This window comes from Lissotriton helveticus, chromosome 1_1 (genome assembly GCF_964261635.1).
Source record: "Lissotriton helveticus chromosome 1_1, aLisHel1.1, whole genome shotgun sequence".
Lineage (NCBI taxonomy): Eukaryota > Metazoa > Chordata > Amphibia > Caudata > Salamandridae > Lissotriton > Lissotriton helveticus.
Window position 1 is genome coordinate 1266657897 of NC_136057.1, and position 21085 is coordinate 1266678981.

The window sequence follows — 21085 nt, forward strand, 5'->3', positions numbered from 1 at the left end:
CCCCCTGTGACTGGTAGGCAGGTAGCAGAAATTCAGTGCACAGCTTGTGACTATTACCTGTCTCGTGGGCAACGGGCCTGCCAACTTAAGTCTACTCACTAAGATTTAATCTGTTTTGTACATGAGTCCAAAGTGATTCCTGTTACCTCTTTTACAGACAAGATGGCAGAAACCTTTAGAAACGTTCAAAGTCATGAGTCAGGCCATGACTTAAAAAGAAAAATAAGGCATCTGAACTTCTGATTTAAAATACAAACTATTTATTTCAGGAACTTGAACTGAAAGAAGATAGTTGAGAACCACATTTATTTCTATTCATTTAGGTGTAAGGTAAGAGTGCCATGTTGGGAAAGTAAAGGGAATTAACTCCCACAATGTTGTTACTGGGGCTTCTGTCACCCCGTGTCCTCCTCCCTGTCTCGACATATTTCCGGACAATGGTAGATGGTGTAGGCTGCTCCTACGACTAGAAGGGTGCTCTCATCTACACACATTGTTCTTTCTAGTAACCACAGCTCCACCCACGAACAGTGGTTGCCTTATTAGACATCAATTCCTCTTGCTGTTTCGTGTTGACAAAAAAAATCCAATCTTTTTTTCTTGATTCACTTCCACTCTATAGCGAGCAAAGTACACTGCATTGCCACTCCTACTTGAAAGATCCTGCAGAGACCTTCTTAACCTCTAACAAGACAATACCATTTATTTCCATGGATAAAACTGGAACGTAGGGTGAAAAACGTCCAAGTGCAGAGATTGAACAGAGGGTTTGCTTCCAGTGCCTCATCTTATAACATCGGCCGCTGCAGATTCTAATTGACACGAGCCGATACCCCCTGAACCCTTCTCTTTGAGACATATCGCCCGGGGTGGTCCTCCTTCATGTCTTCTGCTCTGCAGAAAGGTGGGTGGGATTAATGATGCCAGGCGAGCTTCCCTTTTGTGTTCTGCAGACAGAGTGGAGGCCACTGCTATGTGGCTTATGTCACCGTGTTCACACGCTAATGATGATCCTGGAGGAAAGGGATTCTAACGTGCTCCCATCAGCACCACTGGTCTGAAACCCCATCTCCATTGCTTCACCAGGTCCTGTGGAGCTAACATGACCCCGCAGTCAAGCTTTGGAGTAACCTAGACGATGATGGGAGTTAAGCAAACTCAGTACCAGTAGACTTTCTACAATTTGGACAATCCACACTTGTAAGGTTCGAGCAAACGAGTAGCATGGACAAAAGTTAGAAAATCATATTTTTCCCTGGTGTATGCTGGGGATTTTGTGAATTATGAAGTCTCTGTAACTCACATGTGCACACCTATATCTGTGTCAATGTCTGGCGTGTTGTGTGTAAGAAGGGTGGGACCGGCCATTAGGGCAATCAGGGGGTGCCCGGTGGACTGGTCTGACAGATCAGTGTGTGGGTAGTTTTTTAGCAGTTATGGGCCGGTTTCATGGCCAGCTCGGCTGCTTTTTCACTGCTGATTTCCTTGCTATTACCACTTTTCCAGCTATCTGCTTTGTTAATGGGGGTATTTATCGGCTTTGTTAATGGGGTCATCTATTGGATTTGTTAATGGGGTATATATCCGCTTTGTTAATGGGGGGCACTTTTATTTCTTGCCTCAGTCCTACCCTATGTGTAAGGCGATTTAAGCATTAGAAGAAGACACGTCAGGCAAAAGGTGAGAACTGTGCAGGTCTTTTTCACATTTATGCGACTGCTCTCATTGCTGTTTTTAGTTAATGGAATTATAGTTGGTATCCTGCAGCTAACACTACCTTACGGTAGGCCATTCCAACCATGTATAAATGCAGAACGTGTGTGGTTGTTCCATCACACATCGACTTGCCACAAACATCTTAAACTGTTGGCAGAAAGAAATATTTCTAGGCAGAATGCTTTTCCACTCCTTGCTTGATCCCCAGTACCAAATGCAGGAACCAGTTGAACTGCACGGTCCATCCTTTGTCTCTGCAAACCTCGATCTGGTCCAGGAAATGCTTCTTGGCCTCGTCTTCGCTTCTGCCAACAGTTAGTGCTTCCCGGATGTACTCGATGTCTTCTTTGCTGGTCAGCTGCGGCATGCCCGTCATCAGCATCATGGAGAAGAGGATGATCAAGAGGTTGGTATGATGACGTAGAGCCAGGTATGCCTTCACACAGACCTCCTGAGGAAGAGAAGAGGCGGGTCATTGAAGTAATTGTAGGTGACACGTAACGCAGTACAGAAGCAGACAAAGGGAATTAACAGTTTTTTACAGCAAGACAAAAGTACTCTTTCACATCACTTGAAGTTGGGGGCAGATGCACACAAGACAATTATTTCAAATCTAATAAATTGGGAGTGGTGTTTGAGATATGGTGTTCGAATTCTCAAACAAGCACAACACTCCCACTGATGATAGACTACAAACACAGAACTAATTTCGCATACTTACACACAACAAACACCAGTGGGAAAGCCTCTAAACGCTTTGACATTTTGTGCTGAACCATTCTAATTCTTGGTTCGAGGAGACATTTGAACCTATCTTTCCTTGTCCTCCCTGCTCACCAGGAGACAAGTGTGTGAACTTTGAAATCACCTTCACCAAAAGCAGACACAAGTGAGCTCGAGTATTCCTGGATGGTGAGCTGCAGGAAGCTGCATAGTGCATCCCCGCTTCCCGGGCCCTCTGCCTGCAGCAAGGTCCCATTTGTGGACCAGAGAAGCAGCAAAGCAAACATAGAAATTGTGTATCACACATTTGAGTGGCACAATACTTTTCCATAAAGCGTTGGCTCTTTGAGCACAAAAGTTGTTCATGTATTTGGGTACCAGTAGTAGTATTTCTTATACTACTACTACTACTACTACTACAACTACTACTACTACTACTACTACTAAGAATAATAATAATAATAATAATAATAATAGTTTATAATTAAAAAGCCTGCTACGCTTTTTGTGTTAAAATAATGTGCAATTGAATTATCTGACTCGACCTTGGAAGGATAACAGCCATTGTCGACCCATAGAGGTTCAAGTTAATGTTTCCAGGTTACAGGCAGATATCCACAGGGGGCACACAATGACCTATTTCACCACTAGCAATGTATGAAGCTGATACCTCTGTGATGTGTGGTACTGCCCAGGTGTTCACTGGGGCCACTAAGTTGTTCTTCTTAAGGACAGAAGTGACCAGTACATGTCCGCAAGCTGAGTCATCAGAGATACGTTAAAACAACACCTAAGGGAGTGATGTTTATTTGTGATAGAACATGAATCAGTAGAAAGTATGTCCTATCCAGTTTCAATTGAAGACAACCCTGAACCTTTCAAAAGAGCCATAAACAATATGGAAATCTTAGATCAGACTTTAGCATGAAGAATAAGTGGCTGGTGAATTTGAGAAATGGATTTTGACTTTAACAAGGTAAACACAGATTTCATGATTTCAGAGTTGTGCTGTGACAACAGCCTGGTAATGCAATTGTAATGTATAGACATGTGACACTGTACAGGGTATATAGTTATTTTGAATCACTCAGATTGTTCTGTAAGGAATGATACGACAGGCAGCAGAATGAACACCTCCTACAAATTAACAAACGTAGCCGACAGGCATGAGATTTGGCCTGGGCAGAATTCAATTACACCAGTAATTTAGGTAATCCTACATTACTCTTTGACGCAGAATTACAGACAATTACACAATTACTCCTGTTTGCGTAATTTTGAGGGGAAAATCCTACTGCGAAAGCACTATTCGTGTTCTACTGCATTTAGCTATATTTCTTAACACAAAATCCATCCTCGCCCCCATTTTGGACACAAGAGGGCATTTTGTGCTAAGAAAATAGTACTAAATGCTGGGAGTTATCTGGGGAAAAATCAGACTCTGAGAGCAGATTTAGCAAGTACAAGCAGCTGCTTGCGCTCGCTATTAGTGTTCTTTTGCATTTAATGATATTTCTTAGCACAAACTGCATTCTCACACCAATTTTAGAAGCGAGGAGGCATTTTATCGCTAATGCAGAATTACTCTTCTCGCATAATTATCCGTAATCACGCGGAGTTCTCAGGTAGTTCTGTGTGATTGTGCTACACTGAATTACCCTAGTTACTCCCAACCCTACTTGAGATATGGTATTATTAAATGCGTGTGCTAACAAGCCTCTTTCCTATTAAGTCCATAAGGAGCCAAGCAATAGCAAGTGTGAGACAAACTTACATTTAATGACAAGCTCTTGTACAAGGACCTGCTTCAGTCCCTGCAAAAGGCAGGAAAGAGGAGAAAGAGCAACGCTAAAGCCTGCCTATCTATGGATGAATTTATATCTGCTGGTGATCTGCCTTTTTTTAGGTCTCGCCCGAGACAGGGCATTCGCTGTCGCTTACAAGACATTTTGTTGACGTTTTGTTTACTTTCAGGGGGCTTAGAGGCTTCCCATTGGTTAGTTTCATCATCACGCTCCTTTCCTTGTTTTTCTTAGGTCAGTGCATGCCGGCTTCACTTCCTGTTCACGTATTTGTCCCTTCCCTGTAGCATGGCCCAAGGACTGCTTCCTTTGAGAGTGGCCTTTCACTGCTTGGGTAGTGGGAGCTACTTTTTTCTATTTATTGAAATACTACGTGTGAGTGCATGTAGACTAACACTGTAGTCACAGACTTATTTTATCGTTCAAAGCACTTTCTTCATCATTGCTCTTGCCGGTGGACAGACCTGTTTATCTGGTCACTTCTTGCCTTTTCCAGCCCTGGGAGAGAGCTGAGCGCACCCACCTCATCCACTCCATCCTGCCAGCCTCCATGGCTAAGTCTGTGGCTCCTGGAAAGGTCACCGGTTTGCTCTCGGTCTTCGGCAGTAGCTCTCGAAGCCTTGTAGCCCATGCACAAAGCAGCAAGTGAGGCGCACCATCTCCGTCGTGCACCAACCTTCTCTGTCCTGTAGCAACAAGCCTCTCACCAAACCATCCCTACTCCCCTGATATGTCCCCCGTAAGCCTCTCCACACAGCTACCTTCAATTCCCTAAAACTGAACACTTTAACTCCTTCACTCCCTGCTTCTCTGCTTTCCTTGCATCACTCCTAGTATTCACGTTGCCCAGCCTTACCTCTCTTCGGTGCCAGTTTTCCTCACTGAGCATTGGCTAAGGCAGTAGGTCTCGCCTACGTGAGAACTATTGGCATCATCACGTTTTTTTGCTTTTTTTTTAGCCATGCTGTGGAGCGTGGCTAGTCATGTACCAGAGGGCTGCTAATGTGACAAAGGACTGCTTCGGTGTCAGAGCTGTTAATGCTGTGACCCATTTCAGGTCTGTAAACTGTGCCAGGGTCTTTTGATTTTGCCAGGGAAGTGATCACTGTGCCTACTACTACTCGGGCCTAGTCTGGAAAGGGGTAGTTATTTGCACAAGTGAGTGATCACTGTGCTGGGACTGCTCATACTGGCAATGGGCTGCTCACACTGCTAGAAGGACACTGAGCTAGAAAAGTCATGCTGCGAATTCCTTTTACGAAGACTGATTAGTTCCACCCCCTCCTTACGCTGGAAGGCAGTGGATACGAGACTGCTGCTGGCCAAAGGGTGTGGCAAGGGCCTGGGCAGAATATTTAAGTACAGGTTTGCAGAGGCCCTGCCCGTCCTGGCATTGGAGCAATGAGGGTTACTCCAGATGGGAGAGGCTGGGTCTCCAGCTCCAGGGAGGTGTTGGAATTGTGAATCACCATTATCAGCTCTTAATGAGAGTCACCAATGGCAGTGACCAGCATCTATAATTACTTTTATAATGAGTTAAATTTAGTATGACCTGCTGTTGCGCACATAGGATCTGTATTGTTCTAACTAGTCGCACACGGGGGATTTTACTTCATTAACACCCGGTCCCAATGTGTCTGTCCATTAGGATTAAAAATGCCGGAACCCTTGGCGATAGTCTGTTCCTTGTTCCTACGTACGCACGGGGCATTAGATGCTGAGTGCTGGAGATATTTTGCCCCATACGGACGTAGGAACAAGGAACAGACTATCGCCGAGGATTCTGGCATTTTTAATCCTAACGGACAGACACTTTGGGAGCCCGGTGTTAATGAAGCATGTGCACAGGCATTACACAATGTGAGAATTAGGTTTTAACTTTTTCCTGTGGAGCTACGTAAGACCGTATGGTGGTCAGGATTTAAATAATAAGAACAGAATAGAAACAAGTACTTAAAAATGGAGCGACTGAATTGAATCATAGATGGACGACAATCACTCTATAGTGGCATAATATTGCATCAAGTCTAGAGTTCATCCTAAGGTATGGATAACAGAGATTACTTATTGGCAATATCTTTATAGACTCTCATTTGGTTTTTACTCTGGAGACCGTTTGTGCCCAGAAGAAACAGATCTTTTCTTTGATTGGGACTTTTTTATTAATATTTTCTTGAAGAAGGTGTTGGCTAAGAATAGGCGCCCACCGAAATGCATCGATGCTTTTAAGAGGAAACCCTGATAAATCTGTGGTGACAACTGTTTCGAATTACAGCATTTTTAGAAATGAACAATAGCTGTTACAATTGATCTGTCTACAATTTATTGGTTTTCCCTTGTACTAGGAACTAGTTTTACATTTTATGTTCCCAACATTTTTGTATTACTTTATTTGCATAATTTTTACTGTATAATATTTTTTTCTGTACATTTATGTGTTTTATGTATAGATATATGTGTGTTTTAATGAAGATCACACCATTGGATAGACTGTGAATTATATGGTGTATTTTAACTATCAATAAATTTGTCTACTTTTCTAGATTTTTTTAGATTTCTTCTTTTTTGCTGCATCCCTGGTGTCCATAGCCATTCCACGGTTGAGAGACAATTGTATGTATGAATGTGGTGTAAAGTGTGTATTTGTCCAAACAGGTTCTTTTGTGACCTTGGCCTTTGGTGACAAAGACAGCATAACATCCCCTTTTGGAGGATAGAAGTGACAGTGTAGAGGTTGTTAACTCTCACAGCAAGTATAGATACTGGTCTGTATTGGTGAGTGACCATCATGTATGTATTGCGACTTATATAGCGCACGTATCACCCGAAGGCATCAAGGCGCTTGCTTAGGGAACCCGTCCTGGTATTCCCCTGTGAGATACCCCGGCAGGGTATCCACAAGGTGAAAGCCAGGCATCCCACCGCGAGGGGCCGTAGTGGAGATTAAGCAAGCTATTGCCCAGAGTCGCAGAGTGTGACCCCGTGAGTAGAGTAGGCACCGGAGCGAGAATTGTCGAGACCGTGGAATTTTTGAGCCCGAGTCCCGCCGAGGCAGGGAATCGAACCCTGGTCCACGGCCGGTCTCAGCTTCCGGGTCTGCCGCCTCTAACCACTGAGCCACGCTTCTCCACTATCATCAGGGTCGGGTCGGCCAATCATCTTAAGGAGTTTGGGGGCCTGGACCAAAAGGTGTCTTGAGGGCCCCTGTTCAGAACAGCTTTGAATTTATGATCCAATTTCAGCGTGGTCTCTTTGCAAGTGATTCCAAAGTGGGCAACTTCATATTGGAGGGTTGTTTGCACGTAGTATTGTTGTCAGTACTGTAGGACAGGGGGAACAGTTGATAATGCGTAACTAGTGCCTTGGGCCAGTGTCAGCTTCCTCTTTCCTATATGCCCTCCAGAGTCATCTCATTAACAGAGCCCCATAGCTGTTTCACACAGTAACACATATGCTACTTAGCTCCTCTGCAGCAGCAGTATGCAAATGACATCGTGGCACGTGAAGTCACAGCGCATGACATCGCAGGAAGTGACCTCACAAGAAGTGTCATCAGATATTAAGACCTCACACGTGTAGCAGGTCTAGCATAAGTACATTTAAGCACAATTCAAGATTTATCTTGGCCTCAACTAATGCATTTATTTATTGGCAAACCCTGCCACAAACAAATTGGCAGCAACTGAGAAACTTAGCAGTAGATCTGTTCAGCTAATCTGGTTGCGAATCTGCATTTTCAAAATATCTTTTGGGGTTAAGGCACCTGTTGCAGAGATCCTTGCGTGCCCAGTAGTAATACCAGTATGCTTTTACTTGGAATTTCAATGGGTAATGGGGGTGTGCTGGTTGCACACAGTTATCTTTTGAAGCTACTGCGGTGAAATGTATTGGGTTAATTGCAAAGGTGCTAAGTAGTTTTGAAGGTCTATGCATTATTTTCAGGGTATTTGTCCAAATGGTGTGGCCGGCCGAGTTGTGCGATAGACAGTGGGACAGTGGCTTGGCTTGCAAAAGAGGCTGCCATTATATACAGAGTTCACGCACAGCAGTGGTAATAAAGTTGTTAGGGAGCCAGTAAGATAGCGGGGCCACCGTCAATAGGGCAACAGGCACGTAATGGCATGGGGCTTATGTGCCCTACCTATGATACTCCTGATATAGCTCCTTTCCATCTGTTGATTTGCTATTGTCTATGGGGGAGCTTTTTGGTAGCTCCTCTGCATCTTTAAAACTTTTGGTCAATCTCAATGCATCTTCTTGTAATTATAGTTTGCATTTTATTATGTTGTATTCGCTATCATGCTGGCATAGCCTGAGATTAGGCAGGGCATTATTTAGAATGACGCAGTAAAAATCTAATGCATCAAGACAGATGCATAACGGCTTGGTAGGAGTAATACACTTAAACTCTGACAGTAGTGTTTTGCAAACAAGTCATGTTCAGATTACGTGGACAAAATTAACATAGGTGGCGTTACAGTCAGACCTGCCCAGTTAGCTTCTGGGAGTACAGGGTTCAAGACGCAGCGATTGCTCCGAACAACAATTTTAAGGTTTGGTGTATATATTGCATGTGTGTAACCATAAGGGCTAGCCTCCCTAGAAGCAGGAAAATAAATGCATCTTATTTTGTTTAATAAAGGCAAAAGTACACTAAGCATTAATGGCTTGTTATTCTCTTCCCTTACATGATCCTGGGAGGTATACTGCGCAGACATCACAGCAACATATGCTCTAGACGGCGACTAGCAGGAACTTCAGGATAACCACCATAGCGGTACTGGAAGGCATGGGAAGGATTTGGTGACCCCTGTGGTGAGTGTTTTGTATATTAGAGGCTATTGGCTCACTGAAAAATATAGCCTGGCCTGTACAGAGCCATGCAGTCCCTCTCCTTGCATCATTATAAGGCGGAAACACCACAGGCATTCTGACTAATTTAACTTAAGTTCATGTTCACATGGGCGGGGACAGGACTAGGGTGTATGGTCTGCCCCTTTAAGTAACGCGTAATCAGACAATGCTGGGGAGGTAGATCCAGCGAAGTTTTGCTTACCGATTTTATATAGCGTGCAGGGCTGAGTGCCCTGGCAGTAGTAACATCACCTATTTGTCACTGAGGTTTTCCTTATGTTCGGTCGCAATACCCCTATCAGGTGCCAATGGTGGCAAATTTTCTCCAGAGTAAGTAGGTCTGGCTAAACCCATCTGGATCAGTTCAGTGATAACTTACATACCTATGCTTGCAGCTAAACACATGGATTGGGTGTTAGCAAGGGGGCGTGTTCATGGGATTCTCATGGTCCTTCTAATAAGTCTATACAGCTTCAGATCCAGTGTGCAATCCTTCTCAAGGCATTTGTCTCAAGGGGACCGCCTTCCTCCCAAAGTTGGGACACTCAGCCCCATATCACGTGGGACAGAATATATTCCTTTCTTCAAGGGCGGTTCGGACATCTTTCAGTGCCACAATCCTAGTGATAGTAGCGGTACGCATAAAAACTGGTTGCTGTAGCCCGTTGGGGCCTGCAGGCACGATGTGCGCAGCTGAGTCTTCAGAGCCAGTGTGCAACCTTCTCGAGGCAATTGTCTCAAGAGGACTGTCTTCCACCCAAAATTAGGATAATCAGCCCGTGACCATGTTAAACAGAATATATCCTTTTCGTCAAGGGCGGTTCGGACATCTTTCAGTGCCACCCTTCTAGCGATAGTAGTGGTAAACATAAGAACTGGTTGCTGTAGCGCGTTGGGGCCTGCTGGAACAATGTCCACAGCCGAGCGGGAGGGAAAAAATAAATAAATCAATAAATTCTACAGCTACCGCTTGAATTTGGCAAGACATAAGTGACCCACTTACAAGAGGTCGTGTAGCAGTTGGTTTATACAACAGGTCCAGCCTCTCTGGAGGTCGCTAGGTTAGGGGTTCATAGGCCACGCGCCCTGGATTGCAAGTAATAAAATGTTTGCTGGAGCGCTTTGGTGCCTGCTAGCACAATCAATCATGGACATTTATATAGCGCACTACTTACCCGGAGGGTCTCAAGGCGCTTGGGGGGGGGGGGGGTGCTGCTACTGCTCGAACAGCCAGGTCTTGAGCTTCTTCCTGAAGGAGAGGTGGTCTTGGGTCAGGCGCAGGTCGGTCGGGAGGGAGTTCCAGGTCTTGGCGGCCAGGTGGGAGAAGGCCCTTCCTCCTGTTGTCGATCTTCGGATGCGGGGGACGGCGGCGAGGGCGTGACTGGCCGATCGGAGGTGGCGTTTGGGAGCGTAGAAGTTGATGCGGTTGTTGAGGTAGCTCGGGCCTTGGTCGTGTAGGGCTTTGTGTGCGTGGGTGAGGAGACGGAAGGTGATTCTCTTGTTGACGGGGAGCCAGTGCAGGTCTCTCAAATGTCCGGAGATGTGGCTGCGTCGGGGGATGTCGAGGATGAGTCTGGCTGAGGCGTTCTGGATCCGCTGGAGTCTCTTCTGGAGCTTGGCGGTGGTTCCGGCGTAGAGGGCGTTGCCGTAGTCCAGTCGGCTGGTGACGAGGGCCTGGGTGACCGTCTTCCTGGTCTCGGTGGGGATCCACCGGAAGATCTTTCGAAGCATGCGCAGGATGTTGAAGCATGACGAGGAGACGGCGTTGACTTGTCTGGTCATGGAGAGGGAGGAGTCCAGGATGAAGCCCAGGTTGCGTGCGTGGTCTGTCGGTGTGGGTGCGGTGCCCAGGGCGGGGGGCCACCAGGAGTCGTCCCAGGCGGAGGGCGAGGAGCCCAGGATGAGGACTTCCGTCTTGTCTGAGTTCAGTTTCAGGCGGCTGGTCGTCATCCATTCGGCTACATCTTTCATCCCTTCGTGAAGGTTGGCTCTGGAAGCGGCGGGGTCGTTGGTCAGAGAGAGGATCAGCTGGGTGTCATCGGCGTAGGAGATGATGTTCAGGTTGTGTTGGCGTGCGATGGGCGTGAGGGGGCTCATGTAGACGTTGAAGAGGGTGGGGCTCAGCGAGGATCCTTGAGGGACGCCGCAGATGACTTCGGTGGCCTCTGACTTGTACGGTGGTAGGCGGACTCTCTGTGTTCTTCCGTTGAGGAAGGAGACGATCCATTCCAGTGCCTTCTCCTGAATTCCGACGTTGCTGAGGCGCTGCACTAGGGTGCGGTGGCAGACAGTGTCGAATGCCGCGGAGAGGTCTAGGAGGATGAGGGCCGCTGTTTCTCCGTTGTCCATCAGGGCTCGGATGTCATCGGTGGCAGCGATCAGGGCGGTCTCGGTGCTGTGGTTGGCTCGGAAGCCAGACTGTGAGGGGTCGAGGGATCCATTCGTCTCCAGGAAGGCGGCCAGCTGTTTGTTGACGGTCTTCTCGATGACTTTGGCTGGAAACGGGAGGAGCGAGATGGGGCGGTAGTTCTTGAGTTCGGTGGGGTCCGCTGTTGGTTTCTTAAGTAGAGCGCTGAGTTCGGCGTGCTTCCAGCTCTCCGGGAAGGTGGCGGTGTCGAAGGAGGTGTTGATGATGTCCCGCAGGTGGGGTGCGATGACAGCGTCGGCCTTGTTGAAGACGTGGTGAGGGCAGGGGTCGGTCGGAGATCCGGAGTGGATGGAGTTCATCATGCGGACGGTGTCATCGGTGCTGATCGGAGTCCAGGCGCGGAGGGTGGTGGTGGGTGGCGTTGCTGCGGTCGTTGTGTGCGATGGTTGACTACTGAAGCTGTTGTGTATGTCCGCGATCTTGTTGTGGAAGTAGGAGGCGAGGGAGTTGCAGAGGTCTTGCGATGGGGTGATGTCGTTGTTACCGGCGTTGGGGTTGGAGAGCTCTTTCACGATGTTGAAGAGTTCCTTGCAGTTGTGTGCGTTGTTGTCCAGTCGGTCCTTGAACGCGGTTTTCTTGGTGGCGCGGATCAGTTGGTGGTGCTTCCGGGTGGCAAGCTTGAGGGTGGTCATGTTGTCCGGTGTAGGTTCCCTTCTCCAGACTTTCTCGAGGGCTCGGCAGTTCTTCTTGGAGCTCTTGAGTTCGTCGGTGAACCATGGGGCTTTCTTGCTGCCGTGTCTGCTGGGCGGGGTCCTCAGAGGGGCGAGTTCGTCCGCGCAGTTGCTGATCCACTTCGTGAGGTGGTCGGCGGCCTGGCTGGGGTTCGCTGAGCTGGCGGGAGGGTGCTGACTCAGGGAGGCGGTGAGCTGGTCGGCTGTGATCTTGTTCCAGCTTCTTCGGGCAACCTGTTGCTGGTGGTGGTGGGTCGTCGTTCTTCTGAAGGTGAAGTGGACGCAGCTGTGGTCCGTCCAGTGGAGTCCTGTGGCGTGGCTGAAGGCGATGTCTTTGCTGGATGAGAAGACGGCGTCGAGAGTGTGTCCGGCGAGGTGGGTGGGGGTGGTCACCAGTTGCTTGAGTCCCAGGTTTGCGAGGTTTTCCAGCACGGTGGTGGTGTTGCGGTCGTCGTTGTTCTCCAGGTGGAAGTTGAGGTCCCCGAGGAGGATGTAGTCGGCTGAGGGGAGGGCGAGCGGGCTGATGAAGTCGGCGATGTCCTCGCTGAATTGTGTGCGTGGTCCCGGGGGTCTGTAGATGAGGGTGCCTCTGAGAGTGGTCTTGGGGTTGACGTGGATCTGGAAGTGCAGGTGTTCGGCGGGTGCGATGGTGTCGTCGGTGTTGGTCGTGATGCGGATGGTGTTCCTGTGAATGATGGCGATGCCACCTCCTGTCTGGTTGACGCGGTCTCTCCGGATGATCTTGTAGCCGTCCGGGATGGCGATGGCGATGTCGGGCGCTGAGGAGGCGTTCATCCAGGTTTCCGTGAGGAAGGCGACGTCTGGGGCAGTGGTGTCGAGCAGGTTCCAGAGCTCGACGGCGTGTCTGTGGACGGAGCGGGTGTTGAGCAGGATGCACTTCAGGTGGCTGCTGCTGGAGTTTGGCTTGGTGGGTGCTGGTGCCGTGCAGGTCCGGGTGCAGGAGAACTTGCAGGCCTGGCAGATGAAGGGTCCGTGGGTGCGTCTCGGGGTGGCTCGGTAGCATCCAGGGGTTCGGCCGGCGTTGAGTGCGTTGAGGGTGGCGGCGTCGTACGTCCGGCGGGTGGGCTGGGGTCTGCGGGGGCCAGGGGTCCTGGCACTGGGCGCGGTCCAGGCGCGGACGGGCGCAGACGGGCTTACCTTTGGCGCACCTTCGGCGCTCATTCGGTGCTCCCGCTGCGCGCGTCCGCTGCGCGGTCGCTCTGGGGGCGTCATAAGTCGCTGAAGCAGGAGCTGGCAGGCAGCAGGAGTGGCGGCTGGCAGGAGGGGTGACCCGGCCTTGACAAAGGCACAGTGGTCACTCCTGGCTCTACTCCTGCTGGCCCCTTAAGTGAGGAGCCTGGGAGGGCGGGTCAGCTGGGTGGCGGGGCCGGCGAATGGGATGGAGGTGGGCGGGGCCGCAGGGAGTCAGCGGCGGGAGCTTCTGGGCGGCGGCCTCGGCCCGGGGGCAGGCGAGGCGTCAGGCGGGGTGGTCCGGGCGGCCCAGCGGCGGTTGGGTCGCTCTGTATCTGAAGGAGGTCGCGGGAGGCGGGAGGGGTGATCCGGGCGGCCCAGCGGCGGCTGGGTCGCTGAAGCAGGAGCTGGCAGGCAGCAGGAGTGGCGGCTGGCAGGAGGGGTGACCCGGCCTTGACAAAGGCACAGTGGTCACTCCTGGCTCTACTCCTGCTGGCCCCTTAAGTGAGGAGCCTGGGAGGGCGGGTCAGCTGGGTGGCGGGGCCGGCGAATGGGATGGAGGTGGGCGGGGCCGCAGGGAGTCAGTGGCGGGAGCTTCTGGGCGGCGGCCTCGGCCCGGGGGCAGGCGAGGCGTCAGGCGGGGTGGTCCGGGCGGCCCAGCGGCGGTTGGGTCGCTCTGTATCTGAAGGAGGTCGCGGGAGGCGGGAGGGGTGATCCGGGCGGCCCAGCGGCGGCTGGGTCGCTGAAGCAGGAGCTGGCAGGCAGCAGGAGTGGCGGCTGGCAGGAGGGGTGACCCGGCCTTGACAATGTGCGCACAATATGTGCAGCCGAGTTGGTCGGTTGAGTCAGCCAAATTCAAATGTAAGCCCACGCGCCCTAATTTGCAAGTAATCAACTGTTGGCGCTGGCGCGTTAAGGCCTGTTGTCACAATGGTTGAGATGGCCAACTCCCGGCGGAAGGGTCAAATTGGGTGGCTCCCAATAAGCATCAGCCGGTATTTACCTTCTTGGGTTCCATACCTTCTGGCCTCACCCAAGATGCTCAGTGGATGTTCTTTGGTTGTTGCGTTGGGCACAGGCAGTCTGGCTGGGATAATGCGTTAGGGGAGGCCCTCAGTGGTGTAGTTTCTTCCAAAATGAAGAGTACCGTGGCTGTCTGGTGGTTGACCGGTAAAAGCCATGAACGAATCGGTAAAGAAGCTGAACCATTCCATAAAAAGCATTTTAGCAAAGCCCTCCATGGGCACTATTAGGCACAAAATGCTACATCCGGGATGAGAGAGTTGTTCCATGAGGATGGGGTACATCTGTCTTCCAAAGGGATGGTGATCTTTATACACACTGTACTGGGGGCTATTTTGGAGCACAGCCAGTGCCAGGTAGAGGGGAGAGGGCGAGTGCGCCAGGGACCTTCTCGCCCTGTGGTGGAGCGCTGCCAGTTAACACCAAAGGGGGCATGCGCAGCAATGGAGGTTCAGCGACTGGATGGACCCCAAGAGGGGGTACGATGCAACTGTGCAGTGGATAGGCAGGGAGGGGACTGACCTGCTGGTGGTCCTGGACTCTACTGCCGAGGGTAGGCGCAGGGAGTGGACTGACCTGCTGGTGGTCCTGTCTCTACTGCCCTATCCCGCAACGTATAGACTGTGTGGACTCTTTGGGAGGCTGCCTGTGTTCAGGTACCTCGGTGGGCCGGTGCGCTATGTGGTGCCCTGTATTTCAAACAATGCAATGTTTGCTGTAGCGCGTTGGGGCCTGCCGGCACAATGTGCGCAGCAGGATCGGCCGAGTCGGCCAACAAATTTAAATACATGTGTATGGCGAAGCTGAAACCAATTATAATGTTATGCCTAATTTCCTTACTGCCTTTTTGACATGTGGATGTCGCAAAAAGTCTGTTTATGTGAATAATGATATATATCCAAGTAGTATTTGACTCCCGTAATGGTTGTGTAGATGTATATGATTTAATGTGAATAAAAGTCTACGCCTTGAACAACATAACCGATTTTGGATATTCTTGGGCCCAGTGGGCGCTCAGGGGTGTCAGAAGTGAAGGGGAGTGAGTGTTTTATTGTGCACGTACTATAAAGAGCTGCATGCGGACTCCTTCCTACTAGCAGTAGACACACATAGCAGCTGGCATTTTACTACATATTGCTAATTACTATGCACTGTGCACCTACAAATTACGTGCATCAGAAAGACGCAAATGATTACAAAAACCTCAGCAGCAATTACAAAATGAGTCTGTATTTTATGCCTTCTTCTGGTGATGAGTTAGTAAAAGCATGTTTTATGACTGGAACCTCTACAGAGCCAGCAGGTAAACCCTGATTTGGAAGAGACAATCCCCATGCAAAACAAAGTATCCCCTATTTTAAATGTGTGCCCACTAAAACAGTGAGTGCAAAATCGGTACTGAAGAAGCTGCAGTGCAACACAAATTTACGACTTGCACAGGGACTACATTTCCCAAAATGAGGCAATAGGCGTGTCAGTCTTTCCCAAGTAGAAATGGAGGAAACAGCAGATAAGGTCTCAGTGTACATCGTATGTTCCTGAAGAGAGCGTCAGCGAGGGGCCCTCACCTTCAGTTTTGAGGTTTTACCTAACAGACTCACAGAGTATGTCCTTTTAAAGACAACTCGTCAATACTTAAAAACATTTTAAGAAATCCTCTACTGTTCAGAGATACATCTATTGGAGACATCTCCCTGTCATCAACACATTTAGAGTCCACACCTCGAGTACCGGGATTGGGGAGGGGGGAACGGGGTGGAGTTGGGAAATTTTACTATATGCCACTTTTAAGTTTTAGAGAACATCTCAATATAGTTTCTGTAAGTTTCCGAATGATGCAGATACTTTAACGAGGCAGAGAGTTCTTATAGAAAATAGTTATGCTTTATGTCATGCTTGTTGATGTGTTATCAGCTGTAATAACCACAATAAAAAAATTGAAACCTAAAATATTAAAAAAATAAACTTACAAAAATAATCACAGGGAAAAACTTTACAGAGCATAGGATGTGCCTATAATGAACATTGCTAAGCTACGCTATGCGGTTTTATATAGCGCACAGCTGCCCTATCAAAAGGGCGTCCCAGCTCTGAAACAGAAAACAGCAGAGCAATAGACAACAGAAAACACTGACACTCCTTGGTAGATCTGAAGGTAGCTGCTAAATTCATACTTAGGTTGAATGTAGACCAAACAAGCACTGCAAAAGGTGGTCACTGGCCTAATACTAGTAAACTAAAGAACTCTAGTGCACTGCCGCAAAGCATTCCGAAGAAAAAGACTCTATTTTACCTGAAACTTATGAAAGTGTTGACTCGTCTTCTTCCCAGAAATTCCCATCACGTAAAGGAAATCCGGTGTCAACACAAAAGGCACCCTTTCTTTATTGATTCCAAGGAAGCTCTTATAGTTTCCAAGAATGTGGCCAAAGTCAATATGGAAAAGATTTCCTTAAAAAGAAAAAAGAAAGATCAGATATTTTTAAAGGAATTATTTATTAAGTTCACTGAGCTACTAGTTAGTTTCACAAACAACTTCATCCTCACTACTAACCACCTCCCGTTCACAATCCTCGGCGGACTCCACATCTCTGCCATTCCTTGAGTTTTCAAGTTTAATAAATGACTCATTATAATCTGATAGTATACCTCACACAATTTACTCACCCAAGACACCAAATATTCATTCACAAGATTCTGAATTGCGGCAACGTGATGCTATTAAAAAAAGCTCTGAAAATAGCTGAATGAACATTCACAAAAAGCGGAAAAATTGCACAAAAAGGCTGTTGCTCATGGAAAGAAATGGTTTGACAATCAGAGATGACCAAATCAGTCAAAGAGGACCAGTGTTCTTTAAGCTATTGTGCATAACTGTCAATGAGCCAATGGAACAGGAGCAGGGAATTGATAACTCAAAAGCTGGTTGAAAAGGAGGATTCACTCTTTGCCGTGTTAAAGAGGAATGCAGCATGGTACTTCAAGTCAAATGATAGATTATTTATCACAGAGTAACATCATATCGTTGAAGAACATTACGCATGGGTTTCAGGTCTAGTGCCCACACCTATTTAATATCCAGTGCTAGGCTTTCCAGGCATGCCATTAAAGTAAATGCAAGATACCACTGACTGTTATTAAAAAAAATATTTAACAGTATGAATCTGATTACATGATGGGTGGAAGAGAATTCCCATGTAGTATTCCTATCCGCCTGATCACAATGGGACCACTGTCCCGGGTCTGCATTTACCTACGACCCGACTTGACTAGTCGGAAAAAAACACGGCTGATAATATTGCTTGAAGCTTTAGATCAACAGCAGCCAGGCCTCAGTTTCCAATCCTACCCAAGCATTACAGGAAAGGGGGAGCATGTCTTGCTATCCTCCGACAGGGTGCCTTTTCTCTTACCCTCCTAACCCCCTTACCTTCACTCCCACCCAGCACCTGTCTTCAGCTCACATTTACCTCCCTCCAACAGAGAAAACCGTGCTGAATGTTACCCCGTAACACAGCTATTCCCCATTCTCGGGAAATGATTTTTTAACTGCACATCACTGTTGGGGTGTTACCACACAGTAACGTTACTCTTATGTGTGAGGTTCAGGGCCGGACTGGGAACCAAAACCGGCCCTGGCAAAGTGCTCGGCCACTCGTGGGGGGGGCGCCGAGCGCTTTGCTATGGACGGTTTTCGGCCGATTTTGTTGCAGCTATGCTGCAAAAACGGCCCTGTAACAAAATCGGCCCCAGGGACACAAAACCGGCCCCCACCCTTGCGGCGCACCGGGGGATTGCCCGGTGCCCGCTATGGCCAGTCCGGGCCTGGTGAGGTTTGCAACCTGCTAGTACCGTGTAGCTCATGCTCATGCTTAGTCACCTACAGCCCTTTGCTGTGTAACGACATTCAGTGGTCTTAGAAAGCAGTGTGCTTGAATTCATAGGTTAAATCTCCTGCCTTAACATTTACTCCATGAGACGGGATCTGCTTCTCTGCATCTCTATGTTTCTACTATATTTTTAAAGAGTTTTACGCCGAGGAGCAGACACATTTCTAGGTTAATAAGGTGGGATATTCACAAAGCATTTTTGATTTAAATCTATATTTACTGTGTTTGATGCTAAGTGACGGTGAGGTACCATGATTCCACAACTAGTTTTTCCAGCTATATATACAAATTTGCCAAAATATCGGTAGTCATGTTGCCTAAATTCCAGCTAGTTAAACTAAAATTCATAATTGTACATCTACAAATATTTTACAAGTTTAAGCTGTTGACATATTTTCTGTGGATTGGAAATGTGTGTATTAATTAATCTATCATGTTTAGCATTGCATACATTTGTAATCTGACAACAGATGGAAGAGACACGCTAAGAGAGATATTTCCTTAAATAAACTGCAGAAGTTTAAAGAAACCATGCCCAATTTTCTGCTTCTGGATTTTAAGGCATGTTGTGACATGGACTGGCCCCTTTAACAGAGGACAAAAGTATGAACAGCGCAAACGCAATGCACAAAACGTTGCCACATTTGCCCATGTGATGTTTCTTTGCCATCTGCTGGTCTCCACTAGGAGGAAAAAGCCATCTCAAGGGCCATCAACAATCACAAGATTGGATTGAATGCCTTTAGAATGTTGTGTACAGTGTCAGCAGCGACCAGAATGTAAGCCATCTCATTAATAAAATAGCAAACCTTTATTTTGGCTCACCTACCATGAAAGCAAATAAATAAACAGTAAAAAAATAATAATAATCATTGTTATATCAATATAAAACAAAATGCATATAAAACAGTCTGTAAACAGAACAGCCATATGTACAATGTTGATAATTGAGCTGTAAAACACATTAAATTTCATTGCTACAGTTAATCAAAGAGAAGACTGTGGGAGAGGCGGAGCGTTTAAAATAAAGTTTGCTTCTCATGGGATGCACATGATTTTGCTTGCCCTGGTTCTCCACATAGCCATCAGGTATCGGGAGAGATCAACAGCTTGCTGGAGTCTGTTTTAATATCCTTAGGGCCACTCTATGCTCTCTAAAGCCTATGTTCAACAAAGCGTAAGAATTCTGCAACGGCTACTGGCCGTATAAGCTGGGCAAAAAAACATGACATGTTCTAAGGTTTCTTTAGGGGCCCACAAGCCAGGCACGGCCATTCTTCTCCCGTAGGTGTTATAGCCCATTTTGCAGTAAATGAACAGTGGGGCAAGCATAGAGTAGCGCTGTTACACATGTGTGAGGAACCCTTTGGCATCCTTGAAAAATACCCTGACAGCTAGCATTCTAGGTCGGTTGGACAAAGGAAGTACACCAAAAATCCTTAAGAATCAGCAATACACATGAAAGGTTGAGTCACAAACTATTGTCTTTGGGGAATGGCAAGTTAGCTTTTATTCCATGCTCTTCCCTTATAGTTTTGAAGATTTTTCTCAAAAATCTTCAAAGCATGCTGTCACTTAGAACACCAACAATCAACGTGCAGCTTTCATCCAGGTTATCTTAGAATTTTAGCTTTTTTTCCCATTATGGCTACAAAGGTATTATACCAACTTCCTATTTCCGAACTATCCTGTAAGTCGTCGAGCCATTAATGGGTCTTTTTTTTATTAGCTAAACAATACTAAAAGGCATCTCATGTGCGAGAAGGAAGACATGAGGATAAAATATTTCATAGTTTAAAGAAAAACAGTATTTCCAACATTCTTTAGCAAAGTAGAAAAACTAAAAAAAATCTTACCAGATTCGGTTATCATTATATTGTCATTGTGCCTGTCTCCGATTCCCAGTACGAATGTTGCCACACAGTAACCAGCGCAGGAATACACAAATCTTTCCACTGCAGCTTGCAGCTAATTAAATACAGAAAACAGAGTAGTTGAGCAATTACTTCCCATAGATGATGTGCATTCAACCAGGGCTTGATTCATTTGTTGCGCAACTTCACATTTAGTGGAGGATGGAGAAGGAGCCAGGAGGAACCGTGCAAAGCAAATTAGCAGTCTGCAAGCTAACTGATACATTTGCCTCTTCAAGATACAATGTAAAGCATCACTACATCCTTCATGTACTGAACCTTTCGTAGGCATATATACACCCAGCACATGCAATTTACATGCACTGCAGAGTACTGCATTATCCCTGTATTGTACCATTCACAGACACACATACATCCAGCAAAGAAGAACATGCATAAACTGCAGACAGCCACATACCAACCTGATATAGGCCAAGGATGAGTTATGCACATAGCAGAGCTTTAAGTGAGTAAGCCTGTAGGCTCACTCTAGTGACACAGGTAACAAGCATTGGGATAGCCAATAGGTCTCACCTTTGCAACCTTATAAGTGTTTAGACATGCAACAGTTGATGTTGCACAAAGGATATTGTACTGCATAACTAAATACTTATAAGGTTCCAAAGGCGAGACCTATTGGCGATGCCAATGCCTGTAATTAAAAGGTAAACAGTTACCACTAGCGCTGAATCTTCGTTTTAGAAGCAGTCATGGCGCTATTTGTAAGCTGCACAATGTTGCCGTCTCTTCTGTTCAGTGTGGTGGACACCTCGCCATGGATTTGTATCTCAGTGACTGAGAACCTGACCTCTTCAAAGACAGAACTAAATAACGAGACTTTCAAAACTAACGACTTTTCTCCATATTGTTATTT

The 21085-nt window shown here is 47.4% G+C and overlaps 1 protein-coding gene across 1 annotated transcript in view; it reads right to left on the reverse strand.

Annotated features, from left to right (window-relative positions):
• Positions 1–243: 243 nt before the first annotated feature.
• The window catches only part of PIK3CG (phosphatidylinositol-4,5-bisphosphate 3-kinase catalytic subunit gamma), a 142954-nt gene continuing 122112 nt past the window's right edge, over positions 244–21085 (reverse strand). Inside the window, exons 9-11 of the mRNA XM_078680336.1 lie at positions 20155–20266; positions 16702–16859; positions 244–2167 (exon numbers count right to left, since the gene is read on the reverse strand). Of these exons, the coding sequence (XP_078536462.1) occupies positions 1886–2167; positions 16702–16859; positions 20155–20266 (552 nt within the window). The 3' untranslated portion in view covers positions 244–1885. The remainder of the gene's footprint in view (positions 2168–16701; positions 16860–20154; positions 20267–21085) is intronic.